This window comes from Hyposmocoma kahamanoa, unplaced genomic scaffold (assembly GCF_003589595.1).
Source record: "Hyposmocoma kahamanoa isolate Upper Pololo Valley unplaced genomic scaffold, ASM358959v1 192, whole genome shotgun sequence".
In the NCBI taxonomy this organism is placed as follows: Eukaryota; Metazoa; Arthropoda; class Insecta; order Lepidoptera; family Cosmopterigidae; genus Hyposmocoma; species Hyposmocoma kahamanoa.
Window position 1 is genome coordinate 4,763,856 of NW_020653719.1, and position 12,402 is coordinate 4,776,257.

Here is a 12,402-nt window from a genome sequence, read left to right on the forward strand (position 1 = left end):
GGACCCGGACGCGTTGGCAATGCGCAAGGCAAGCATGCGAGTAGCGAGTTGTTAGAGATTGGTCCACCAGCCGTCCGCGCATGGAGGGTTTACGACCGAGGCGAGCCGGCGACGCTGCGGAGTTGATGTAGTGAGCGCATACCCATACAATTCTATATAAAGAATACTAACCGCACGAGGCGAGGCGGTGCGGAGTGGGTGCCGAGTGGCTCTAATGAGCTGTGACCTTAAGATGTGGAATATTTACTTCAAATTTAAATAGGATCACTACTGAGGTACCCACTTTCCAACAAAAAAGAATCATTAAAATCGGTTCACAAAAAACCGGAGTTATCGCGTAACATATATACAAAAACATACAGTCGAATTGAGTACGGCCTTCCATTTTTGAAGTCGGTTAAAAGGTAACTGTCTATTTGATTTTGATTTTTCAAATCATGATTAACGTAAAGCGGCCATCATTAAAAAAATATTAAATTTTTTGGCAAATTTTATTAATTTACATGTCTAAAAAGTGGACCATTTGGACAAGTGGATCGGTCAGAAAAGTAGACCGATCTGGGAAGTAGACGAAATAGGAAATAGACGAATCGGGCTAAACAAGTGTACCAATCGGGAAAGTAGACGAATTAGGAAAGTGGACCATTTGGTCAAGTGCACCGATCGGGAAAGTGTACCGGGTTCGATTCCCTAGTTTTATTTTCCCTATGAGGGTAGAAAATCAAACAAAGAATTACGGTAATTTAAAATAATTACAATAAAAAAAATTTAGTTCACGATTTCAAAATTAAGTTTAAAAAAAAACGATACATATGTTTATCACGGGTTGTGGTAACGTGCCTTAAGACTAGGTTTTCCGCTTCCGAGTATGGTACTCCCCTGCATATTTGCCGGCGCAGAAGAAGGGCCACAGGACGAGCAGCAATTGGTAGTTCAGCGGAAATGCTCCGTCCTAGTCTGGGCGTAGTCAAGCTCCAAGTGTATGAGCCCGAAGGAAGCTCAGCAAAGGTAGCAATTGCCAACCCGAAGGTATCGAGTTCTTAGGTTTTCGCGATTGTTACACTTAGGAAATGAAACTATTTTTCCAGTCAGTGTTTATCCAGCAGTATTTTTCAGTCAACCGTGACCTGGGACCTGTAACGGGCCCGAAACGTCGATTTTTTTGAAAAAACAAATATACGCGATTTAAATCCGGAAAAATAGTTTCATTTTCCAACCCGAAGGTAACTTAATCTGAACGTGACTTAATCCGAAGGTGACTCCTGAAAATTCAAAATCAAAATTCGAATTCAAAATTTTCGCAAGGCGTATGGTACTATGGTTCAAATTTACGTTGTACATACCTATATAATCGTAGAAAGAGCTGCAATAACGACATATTACAATTTGGTAAAATACAAAACATGAAATTAGCAAATAAAAGCGTTACAAGTGTTTTGTGTGTCATTCAACTTACCCTAAAGCGGGAACTTTCACAACTATTTAAGTACGTTTAATGTGATTAGGAAGCAATAATCTTTGACTTACAATACAATATTTCACACTTAAAATACGTAACGGATCTTTTATATCGTGAGCGCGGCCAAGCCGAGCGTGGACAGACCCTGAAGTCGTTCTAACGCTGTATGTCAGAGCCGGCGGGCGTCGGCGCCGGTTACCGCGCCTCACCCACTCTGTGGGTCGTATTCCAGAACTCTACTCAATGGTCAAGTCAGGACTTGACTCTGATTTAAAGCACTAGAAATCATACTCAAGTCCTTGCCATTAGGGTTGTATTTCCAGTGCTTGAGATCATACTCAAGTCCTGACTTGAGCATTGACTAGAGTTCTGGAATACGACCATTAGTCTCCGTCATCATTCGAAAATACAACGTAAGCTGCCATAGATTTAACCAATTTTGTCTATGGTAAATCATGGTTTTAATGTTTTATAATCAATTATTATTTAAAAATAGGATATATTTGTTGAAGATAATATTTGTGTTCAATTTTTAATACTGTTCAATTTAAAAAAGATTTATACTAACAACGTTGTAACGTTCCGTTATAAAAGTAGACGAATAGTGAAAATGGACCGATCGGGAAAGTAGACCGATTGTACCGAAGGGGAACTGAGAACCTACTCCATTTCTGAAGTTGGTTAAAAAATAATTAGAAAATACAAATGTGTATTCAAAAAATTTCACAAAAATATTCATTTCATTCATTCATAACCATTCAGGTCGTTTTTATTATAAGAACATTCTTTATAACTACATTTAAGAATTTTTTTTGAATTATGTCCGATTGCCTATTGAACTGTTTTATGACATTCTACACTTGTATAAAATTAGATCTTTCCGATGCGTAGCTTTTATTATATTTTAATTTTATTTTACTTTCATTGCGTAAATGTGGGGTGTATTATATTTAAAAATTGTCCTACTAATGCAGGCTATCCTATTGTTATTATACTACTACTTACTTGTACGTATTCTAATCATGTAAAATATTTAAGAGGTACAGCACATCAAGCCATACACTGTTGTTCGAATATCTAGTTCGAGTAGCTAGATGTGCTGCCGTATGTACATACATCTCTAGAACTATAATTAATTAGAGTGGAATTAAATAAATGCCTCTGTCTATTTCGGACCATATTTTATTTTATTACTTTTTAATAACTTGAGTTGTGTTACATAGTTCACAGGTGTACAATAAATTATTTCTGCGCTTCTTCGTAATAACGAAAATGAATGATTTTATGAATCAAGCTCGCCAAGAAAAAATAAGAAAACAATATCTTTTCTATACCAATATTACACATCAACCAAGTTAGAGCGATGCCACACGCTGCATTGTACCTACTACATAAAACTTATAAGAGTTCGCACGCGCGCCGCGGTGAAGGTACGCAAAGGACAAGGGGCAAGGAGATGAAGCGGGGAGGGATGCTGCGAACACAAGTTCATGCGCTATCGTTAAAGCCGCGCCTCTAGTAATTGTTATTTGGCGTTTTATTGTAATGCAATACCATTAAGAGTCACATTAATTAGCAACATCCTGTGTTGTTCGTCTGTTTTTAAAGTGTTTGTTATAACCCCATCGATACTATCGATGATTCCGCCAGCGTCACGATAAAAAAGGAATAATGTTGTCAAATTGTAAAACATATTACGACCTACATAGGTCGGCAATTTTTTCCTAGGTTTGGAGACTTAACATGTCTTCGAGACAATAGATGTTCAAATGTACAGCCAACAGCATATCAAGCTATATACTTTTGTGCGAATATCGTCTCCAAAGCAACAGAACAAGATCCGTCAATTTGAGATGTCAGTTGTATAACAAAAATATTCCAAAGCTAGCTAATATTAATTACTTGCTTACAAATCGTCGGCTAAATACGTAAACCTCGTTCATATGTGAATTTATGAATAGGCACAAAAACAGAGTTACTAGAAATAATCATATAATAATTTATGATTATACTTTTTTATTATAACGAAATAAGGATCTAGAATTTAAATTTTAAGCTGTAATTGTCCGATATTGCGCAAGACTAAAAAAGGAAGGTCGTTGACAAGCGGAGTTAGGTTTTCAAACTTATCCGACGAAATGCTTGCACAGGGTAAGGAGAACTTTAGATGTAAATTCAACTAAATATACGCCGCTTCTTACGATAGGAACGTTTCAAACTGTCAAAGCTTGATGTGCTCTGTAGTCTACTGTGGGACTGTACATCATGATTATGTAGAAAAAATACCCTATTTCAATCATAAGAATTATATTTCTATTTCAGAAGATCTAAACTTTCACGATTTTCCCATATTTTGAAAATCCCTTCGAGACCATGGACGTTGCAACATGTCCGAAACATTCAGGTAAAAAACACGACTAAGTCCCGATTTTAAAATCAAATAATATTTCAGAATACTCAACATTCCTGTTACAGCCGCCATGTTTTAAGGTTATTTTGTACTGTATTTAAATGAAGATGCCAACTACGTTAGTTAAGAATAAGATCTTGTTCTTATATCTATATTAGTCAGGTACTTAGGGGTACATCTTCAGGACATTAAAGTCGCCTTTAACAGAGAGTGTTAAAGGAAATTGACACACCGGCAGTCCATTTACACCAATACAACACGTACACTACATTTTAACAATCATATAATCACTACGTCGTGTTAGCTACTTGTACCGCTTTCATACAGTCGCTTAGTTGGCACTCAGACTGCCCTTGTTCCTCTTCGTGCGTCAATTTGCTTAGGATTTCGTAGTGAGCCGCCTCTTCTTTCGGTGGGCTTGTTTCGTCTAATGTGTACCTGGGAAATGAAATGTGGAGTATTATTATTTATTTTTGAAATGTTGTTATAGTTTTGGCTCCCTTAACCTACGCATGATTTAGGGCATCGAAGTGGGGTGGACCCACTAATGACAAATAATATCCCTACAAAATTTGCACACTACAAATCGCTCCATAATAAGGAATGTACGTAAGCAGAGTGAGAAACGAGCTGCTTAATTAGACGGAGAATGGTGGCTGTTTAGGAGGTATACCATATTTCGCAAAAATTATTGATAAATTGATAATACTTTACCTATGGGCTGACTTTGGACTAAATTGTTGCAGTGGAATGTGATAAAAACGGAAGTGAACGGCAAAAGTGCCATTTTACATAATATACCGTTGTATAACAACAATAATAATAAAATAAATGTATAATACAACAATAATACTAATCTCAACACGAGTCCTAACCTCGCCACTAGGAATAGCGCCTCTTCCATATAAAAATTCAATATTAATCTTTTGGGCCATGGGAGAAGCGAGAGAGTCTAAAATAAATATCCATAATATAAAATGGAATAATATAATAAATTTTATAAATAAACTTTTGTATACATTTATCATTTACACTATTTCTTTGAAATACGATTGATCAAGACGGTTACTACCATGAATTTTTGTTATAAGTACGCAGCTTTATAACCTGTAGCATAAAGTTTTTATTTCACTGTAGTCTTCAAGCTCGTAAATAGCAAATATAGAATATCAACTGGAATCTTATTACGGAAGCGTACACATCGTTTGGTATCTTAAGAAAGTGAATAATAAGATATGACCTGCACACTGCCCTCCCTGTCCTAACTAACGCATTTGCATTTTGGTAACTTTCGAGATATTGGCATCTTAACGTATTTTTTTTTCATTTGAAAAATGTCACTTACGTTGATATATATTGCATAACAATAAAACAAATTGAATAAGATACAAAAAACCGCTTATAGGGGGTCGTAGTCTCGTTTCGCTGATTCCAGATTCGCACCCCATATGGAAGAATGGCATAAGTGGCGTTACGTCGAAAATGTTTATTGCTCCTGTTAATAATTCAATTTCTCAATGTTAGTTATGTAAGGAGGGCAGCACCGGTGTTCGTCTACTTTATTTTACTGTTCACGTTGCGATTTAGTACAAATATTATACTGGGCACAGACAAATATTAAATTCGGAACTTTGTAAGCTTCATTCAAATCACGAATCAAAAGTCGCGACATGTATGCGACTCTATTGCAATAAATAAAATAAATAATAAAAATAATTTCTAACGTAACTACTTTCTACTTTACTTGAACAATAAGGGTCGTATTCTAGAACTCTACTCAATGCTCAAGTCAGGATTTGAGTATGGTTTAAAGCACTCGAAATCATACTCAAGTCCCTGCCATTAGGGTCGTATTTCCAGTGCTTGAAATCAGACTCAGATCCTGACTTGAGCATTGAGTAGAGTTCTGGAATACGACCCTGAGACTCAATTTACTGTATCATATGTTTTGTGAATAGAAACTGTTATCTTTGAGAAAACTTATTATTATAATAATATGAAATGTAATAAGATAATGTTTACAATTTTAATATCGTACTTTACAATAAATGAGGAAAATTCATATAGTTATTTCAATAAAGTGTTATAAAAGAATTGAGTATAGGGACGTGTGATATTGTAATTATATGTCGGATTAAGAGTTATGAGAGAGTTTGAGGAAAACACCCTCATCGCTGAATTTGTCAGGTATTACTTGATAATTGGCAATTTTTTTGTGAATTTGCCAATTATCAGACACAAGACTTGTCAACGTATGTCTCAAGGTGATGGGCGCAGTGGCAGTGCCCCTCAGATCTTTGTAATTTAAAGCACTGAATGGTACTGCAACTGTTATGGACAGGAGTGTCACTTACTAACAGTCGCACGACTTGTCCGTTCCGTCACTTAGTTATTATAAAAAAAATCAATTCGTCAAGCCGGCGGCGGCGAACTTAGGTTCACACTTGCATTAGAACTCCTTTTGAAAGTGTTCATCCAGGGAAGTATTGCCACCATACCTATTTCTGCCGCCAAGCAGTAATTTTTTGCGTTCTGGTTGAAGAGTAAAAAGTGGCGAAATTACAGACACATGGATCTAGTCAACTTTGTCTTAGGATGACGGGCGTTGTGGCATTGCCGCGCAGGTCTTGCAATTTAAAACTTTGAGTGAGAAACTGTTATAGGTAGGCGTGGAGCTTACCGCCAGACGTGCGATTTGTTCATCCGGTCTCTTGATATCATATAAAAACAGTTAAACGTACCCACAAGCTCTGAAAAAAGCAGCCGCGGCGGGGTTATGCGTCAGTGCAGTAAGGCGCACGTAGCGCATCCGTGTGGCGTGCGCAAGCTTCTCCAGCACGCGTAGCACTTGATGCCCTAATCCGCGCCGTCGGCCCTCTGCCTCCACTTGTACTTCGTAACTGTGAAAAAAAACGCTAACTATAGAGGAAGACGAATGATGTAAACCATAGTTTCCCAAAGTGGGGGCGTTGATTCTGTCCAGGGGGTACTACCTTATTTGAAGAATAATCTCAGTACCTACAGAGTACTACAAACACCGACCTCAACAGAATAGTTTGCTACTCTTAGAGTAAGTAAGTTAAAATATTCCACAATATTTTCTTCCGATTTAAATGGGACCACTTCTGAGCATCTGAGATACTCTTTTTTCAACAACAAAAGAATCATCAATTTAGTACGTATATAAATTACACTACATATATATAATTTTTTTGTGTTAAGTTAATTCAAAACACGAATTTTTATATTAACTTAACTTTTTTAGGAACCTATGATATGAACCAATTACGACACATTTCGAATATTTGCTACTAGCTGCCCGATGCACTCACACACGAACAGTGTATTGTTTGTATAAAAAACTCTACAAGTTCTTAGTTCAAAGGGCCAAAAAGAATATATAATAATCAAAAGGATAGATATAAGGACGACTGAGACGAGCATTGAATGACAACTGATTTATACAAAGGTAAATTACACTAAACGTAAACTATGATCCCTGTGTTTTTTCTTTTTCCGAGTCTGTGACACTTCGTTTGACGTTTGTCATAGGGATGAGGTAAAGTCGATAGATTTTTAGTATATTTTATTTTCGACGCAAAATTTCTCTGTTATAGTGTTATTTTTCTGATGCATTTTGAACGATGGTTTGATGTGTGAAGTGTTTTGTATTATATTGAAGGCATAAAACACACAACTATATTTGAAATGCAATTTCAATAGATATATTTTTTAAATGTAAAAAACATTTATCATATCATTAATTTACAGGTTTCAAAAAGTAATAGCACTGATATTGCCTATGATTAAAATTCATACTTTTTTACCGATATACCAACCTCATCTCTAGTAAATGCAGTGTAATGAAGTGACTTTTGCAAGTTGTCGTAAAAATAAGAGAAATTTTGAAAAAAATGTTTTTCTTCTCATTTCTCACAAATAAACTTTGGTTTGGTGTGATTTTACCTTTAATTTGTGTATTTACTTAAACAAAGGCTATTTATTCATTTAAAAACGAGGCTTATAAAATAGGTCATGTAATACGTAAATTAGTGCACGTCGTAACAAGATTATATTGTGTAGATTTTTCTGAACTATCATCACGGATCATTCTAGATTATTTTATACAAGCGCATGCAACAGCTTGCGCAATATAATCTAATGTGATGACCGTATACTGACTTTATTAATCGTACAAGATCCTTCAGTAAAATATTAATTTTCAGATCATTTGAAAAGACGATTCCACGCTTATAATGTTTGTGTAAGGCTCTAATTCTAATTTGACTTGCACGCAATCGTCAGTTCCTACTTAGTTCATGACTGAACTGCGGACTTTGTACGTGAGATGAGTTTTTGTATGCGGACGTTATTGCAATTCAGGTAATATTTTTTGCACCGCCTGCGATACTGCGTATACTCTCAAGTAATTATTTTGATGAATAAAACTTCAAACTGTGAACTTGGTGTGAGTCGTCAAAACATACCTATATTTCTCGACTTTTTACATTTAAAGACAACATTTCCATCGATTAAAAACAATTGTCTTGTAATAAAAATGCACAGGCACAAACGAGTAAGATGTACTTACATATTATGATAGTAATTATATGACACCACTTATAAATTCATTGGTATCAAAACCAATAGATGTTTTAAGTGGACATGACAAGATTAATTATTTAATGTAATCGTAGAGTGATCGAAAAATATTGTTGCCAACTCAATATAACTAAGACAGCCGCAAGATATAATTTTAATTAGCGGGCCACAGTTGTAATTTATACCTTATTCTAACTTAATTCGTATACGTGTGCACTTATTTATAGTAATAATATATCATTCTTATTTACAGTTTACAAAGTCCTTTTTTATAGGAGTAAGTGTATAAAATCAAGTGAAGGGACGAACAAGTCGCGCGCGTTATTATAAGCGACACGCCAGTCCATAGCAGTTGCAGTGCCAATCTGAGGTTGGAGTGGACTTGGTTTTTGCGTATCATACTACCTATTAATCTTAGGGTCGTATTCCAGAACTCTACTCAATGCTCAAGTCAGGATTTGAGCAGACTTGAGTATGATTTCAAGCACTGGAAATACAACCCTAATGGCAAAGACTTGAGTATGATTTCTAGTGCTTTGAATCATACTCAAGTCCTGACTTGAGCATTGAGTACAGTTCTAGAATACGACCCTTAGTGTCTAGTTTTAATATAATTTTAAGTTCGTGATTTGTAGTTTTCTCAATAAAAATAATTAACATTGAAAAATCATTGTCAGCTTACTTTTACAAAAGTAATCAAAGTGTGCAACCTCTAAATATTATCCAATCCGGTCCGAAGGAATTTTTTCTAAGTGTTCGATCTTTCTATTAATAATTGTAACAAACTAGGGGAGTAATTTCACAAAAAATAATTGAATATCAATTCAATAAAAATTTAAAATTATCGCAATCTTCTTGAAATTCAGCATATATATTATCTTATACGTAAGCAAAGTCGCATGAAAATCACATCATTGGAAAAATGAAACACTGATATAATGACTGATACATACCTACCACAAATTATATTATTGAAAAATATGTAGGTATACTTATTCGGTTAGGGTACCAACTAAATGATAAAACAGTTTATAGTATCATTCTTACGATAGCGTGTTATAATTTCCAACAACCATGATTAAGTCACAGTGTGGCTTAACGAGTGGAACTTCGTGTGAAAAAGTTCGTCGAGGGAAGTACTGCCACCTTACCTATTTCTGCCGCCAAACAGTAATGTGAGGAATTCCAGTGCAGCGTTCCGGTTTTTAAGGATAACCGTGCTGGTGAAATTACAGGCACAAGGAAATGTCTAATCTTGTTCTGAGTGGCACTGCAACCGGTATGGACAGATTAACACCAGGCCACGACTTGTTTTTTCCGTCCATCATTTGGTACCCTTAAAAAACACTACACTTCAATTAAAATCAAAAGCATGCAGGGCTTTCTTTCGATGAAATTACCGGCACATAGGACTTTTCTGCTTATGTCTCAAGGTAACGGGCGCAGTGGCAATGCCCCTCAGATCTTTGCGATTTAAAGCTGTATGAGTGGCACTGCAACTGTTATGGACAGGCGTGTAGCTTACCATCAGGCGCGCGACTTGTTCGTCCCCTCGCTTGATATAATAAAATAAAAATTAAAAAAAAAACAAAATGAACTGTATACGATAACAACGGATTTATTGATATCTACCGAACCTACATAGTAGCGTAGCTGTTCAAAGCGTGGTTCCAAACAATTGTCAAACACGAGTATATCGCATGCATCGACAAGGAAAATAATGTGTTTTACTATCTATCAGCGAGCAGGGTGAAATAATTTGTTAAAACTTACTTACCGAAGTTCAAGTTTAAAGTGATTACGTGTCACGGAAAGTAATCTTATAATACAGGATGTTTTTGTGAACCTTTCAAGAGGTTGTATAATATAAGCAAACGTAATCAGATTTATTTATTTTAACGAAGAAGACAATTCGAAATGATTTTCCTCATTTATCCGTACAACATTGCTTCATTGACTGGCTAATTAATTAATACACTTCGATACTGTACATTTACCGGAAATAATTTGATAAACTTACATTATGATTCACCAAAAATTTTTTAATAAAACTATAGCCGCACGGTTCAAACCAACTAATGAAGGATGAAACCTTCAAATTTATATTATTATATACTGTATTCCAATTTCCGAAAAAAAAAGTCGTAGCAGCCATAGTGGTTTGACCTACTGCCTGTTAAGCAGGTCCGGACTTGCATTTCAGTGTTTCTCGGAATTTATGTGCGAATTATTATTTGAAATTTACCATGAGCTTTTCGGTGATGGAAAACATCGTGATGAAACTGCACGTCCAATAAGGTTTACAATTCTCGGAAAACGTGTAAAGTCTCCAACAACATGTGTAGTCTCCAAATCGCATTAGGCCAGATCGGCGGATCAAATTGTAAAGTGTCCGTCGCCTGAGAGCTGAGAGGGAACCCGTGCACAGTTATAGAGGGACGTATAAACAATAATAATATAATAATGCACACATTCAACATAGCCCCGCACTAGGGAAACCCTGTGTCGCGGGTGCGATGGACAGACACATAGACAACCACAAATTACACCCAAACTCACGAGAGTAATAAATGTAGGCCATACAAATATTTCGGGAGGCTTGGGAATCGAACCTGGGACCTCTACGCGGCATGGTAACCGTTCGGCCACAGAGGCAGCATGGGTTGATGATGCACTTGGCGTTGACTTAGAAAAAACACGTCACACGCCCAACTTCATTACAAAGTTTTGTGTTCTTGATGAAAATGCCATAGAAAAATTCGAGTCCATGATAAAAAGTCTTTGTATCTATACCATTCGTTCCCAGACCTATTCAATCTGAAATGATCCAATTTGAAACGATGAAAATGGTTATCGTGACATTAAATAAGCTAGAATTATTTTTGTTCGTGTATAATATAACGGTTCCTCACATGTCTTGATTTTATAAAAAATTACCAATATATTAATAATACGAATTATAAATTACAAAAAAACGAGGTTTTAATGACATTTAAATAAAAATTAAAACTCACCAAGCACATAGTAAACCCGATTTTTTTTCTATTATTATGATACGAAGTGACGAGTGAATTTGCTACCGCATTCACAGCATGAATTAATGAAAAATTACCTATAAAATTACAAAAATATGTTCTAACTATATTTGAATTTGTTATAATTATTAATACAAAGATCGAACACTCAGAAAAATTCCTTTGATCCGGTCGGATTCGAACCGACGTCTTCTTGCATACCGTGCCAGACGCTATACCAACTAAGCCACGGAACGTACCTTCACAAAAAATAATTGAATATAAATTCAATAAAAATTTTTAATTAATACAGTGAATAGCGACATCTCTCGCCAGGACTGGTAGCTGTAAAGGTACTAACTGGGCGATAAATCTGCAATAGATTTCTCATAGATGGCGCTACGACTAAAAAGTCGTTGAAAGACCAAGTACAAAGACATGACGCAAGCACATAGAAGAATTCGTGAGGTCCGTTGGTTCGTTCCGTGGCTTAGTTGGTATAGCGTCTGGCACGGTATGCAAGAAGACGTCGGTTCGAATCCGACCGGATCAAAGGAATTTTTCTGAGTGTTCGATCTTTGTATTAATAATTATAACAAACTAGTGGAGTAATTTCACAAAAAATAATTGAATATCAATTCAATAAAAATTTACTTTATATTTGAATTTTCCATATTTTTCTATACTCTTCTAATCTAGTTGATACTTAGATCAGAAGAGGCCGTATACAGTCTCAAGCGATTACTTCAAGCGTCGATATTATCTAGCGACTGTAGCAATTTAAGTACATAATAAATGCGAGGGGTTAACGACTGCCCTTTCTCGCATTATCTTCAGAAAAGTCATGCTGCGAATTCGTGAAATAATTACGTACATTTACAAATGACTTATTAATAAAAATGGATACAGAATAAAAG

The 12,402-nt window shown here is 35.8% G+C and overlaps 1 protein-coding gene across 1 annotated transcript in view; it reads right to left on the bottom strand.

Annotated features, from left to right (window-relative positions):
- Window positions 1-2,391: 2,391 nt before the first annotated feature.
- LOC113226464 (N-alpha-acetyltransferase 40) overlaps window positions 2,392-12,402 on the bottom strand; it is a 35,872-nt gene continuing 25,861 nt past the window's right edge. Inside the window, exons 4-5 of the mRNA XM_026459094.1 lie at window positions 6,611-6,769; window positions 2,392-4,307 (exon numbers count right to left, since the gene is read on the bottom strand). Of these exons, the coding sequence (XP_026314879.1) occupies window positions 4,160-4,307; window positions 6,611-6,769 (307 nt within the window). The 3' untranslated portion in view covers window positions 2,392-4,159. The remainder of the gene's footprint in view (window positions 4,308-6,610; window positions 6,770-12,402) is intronic.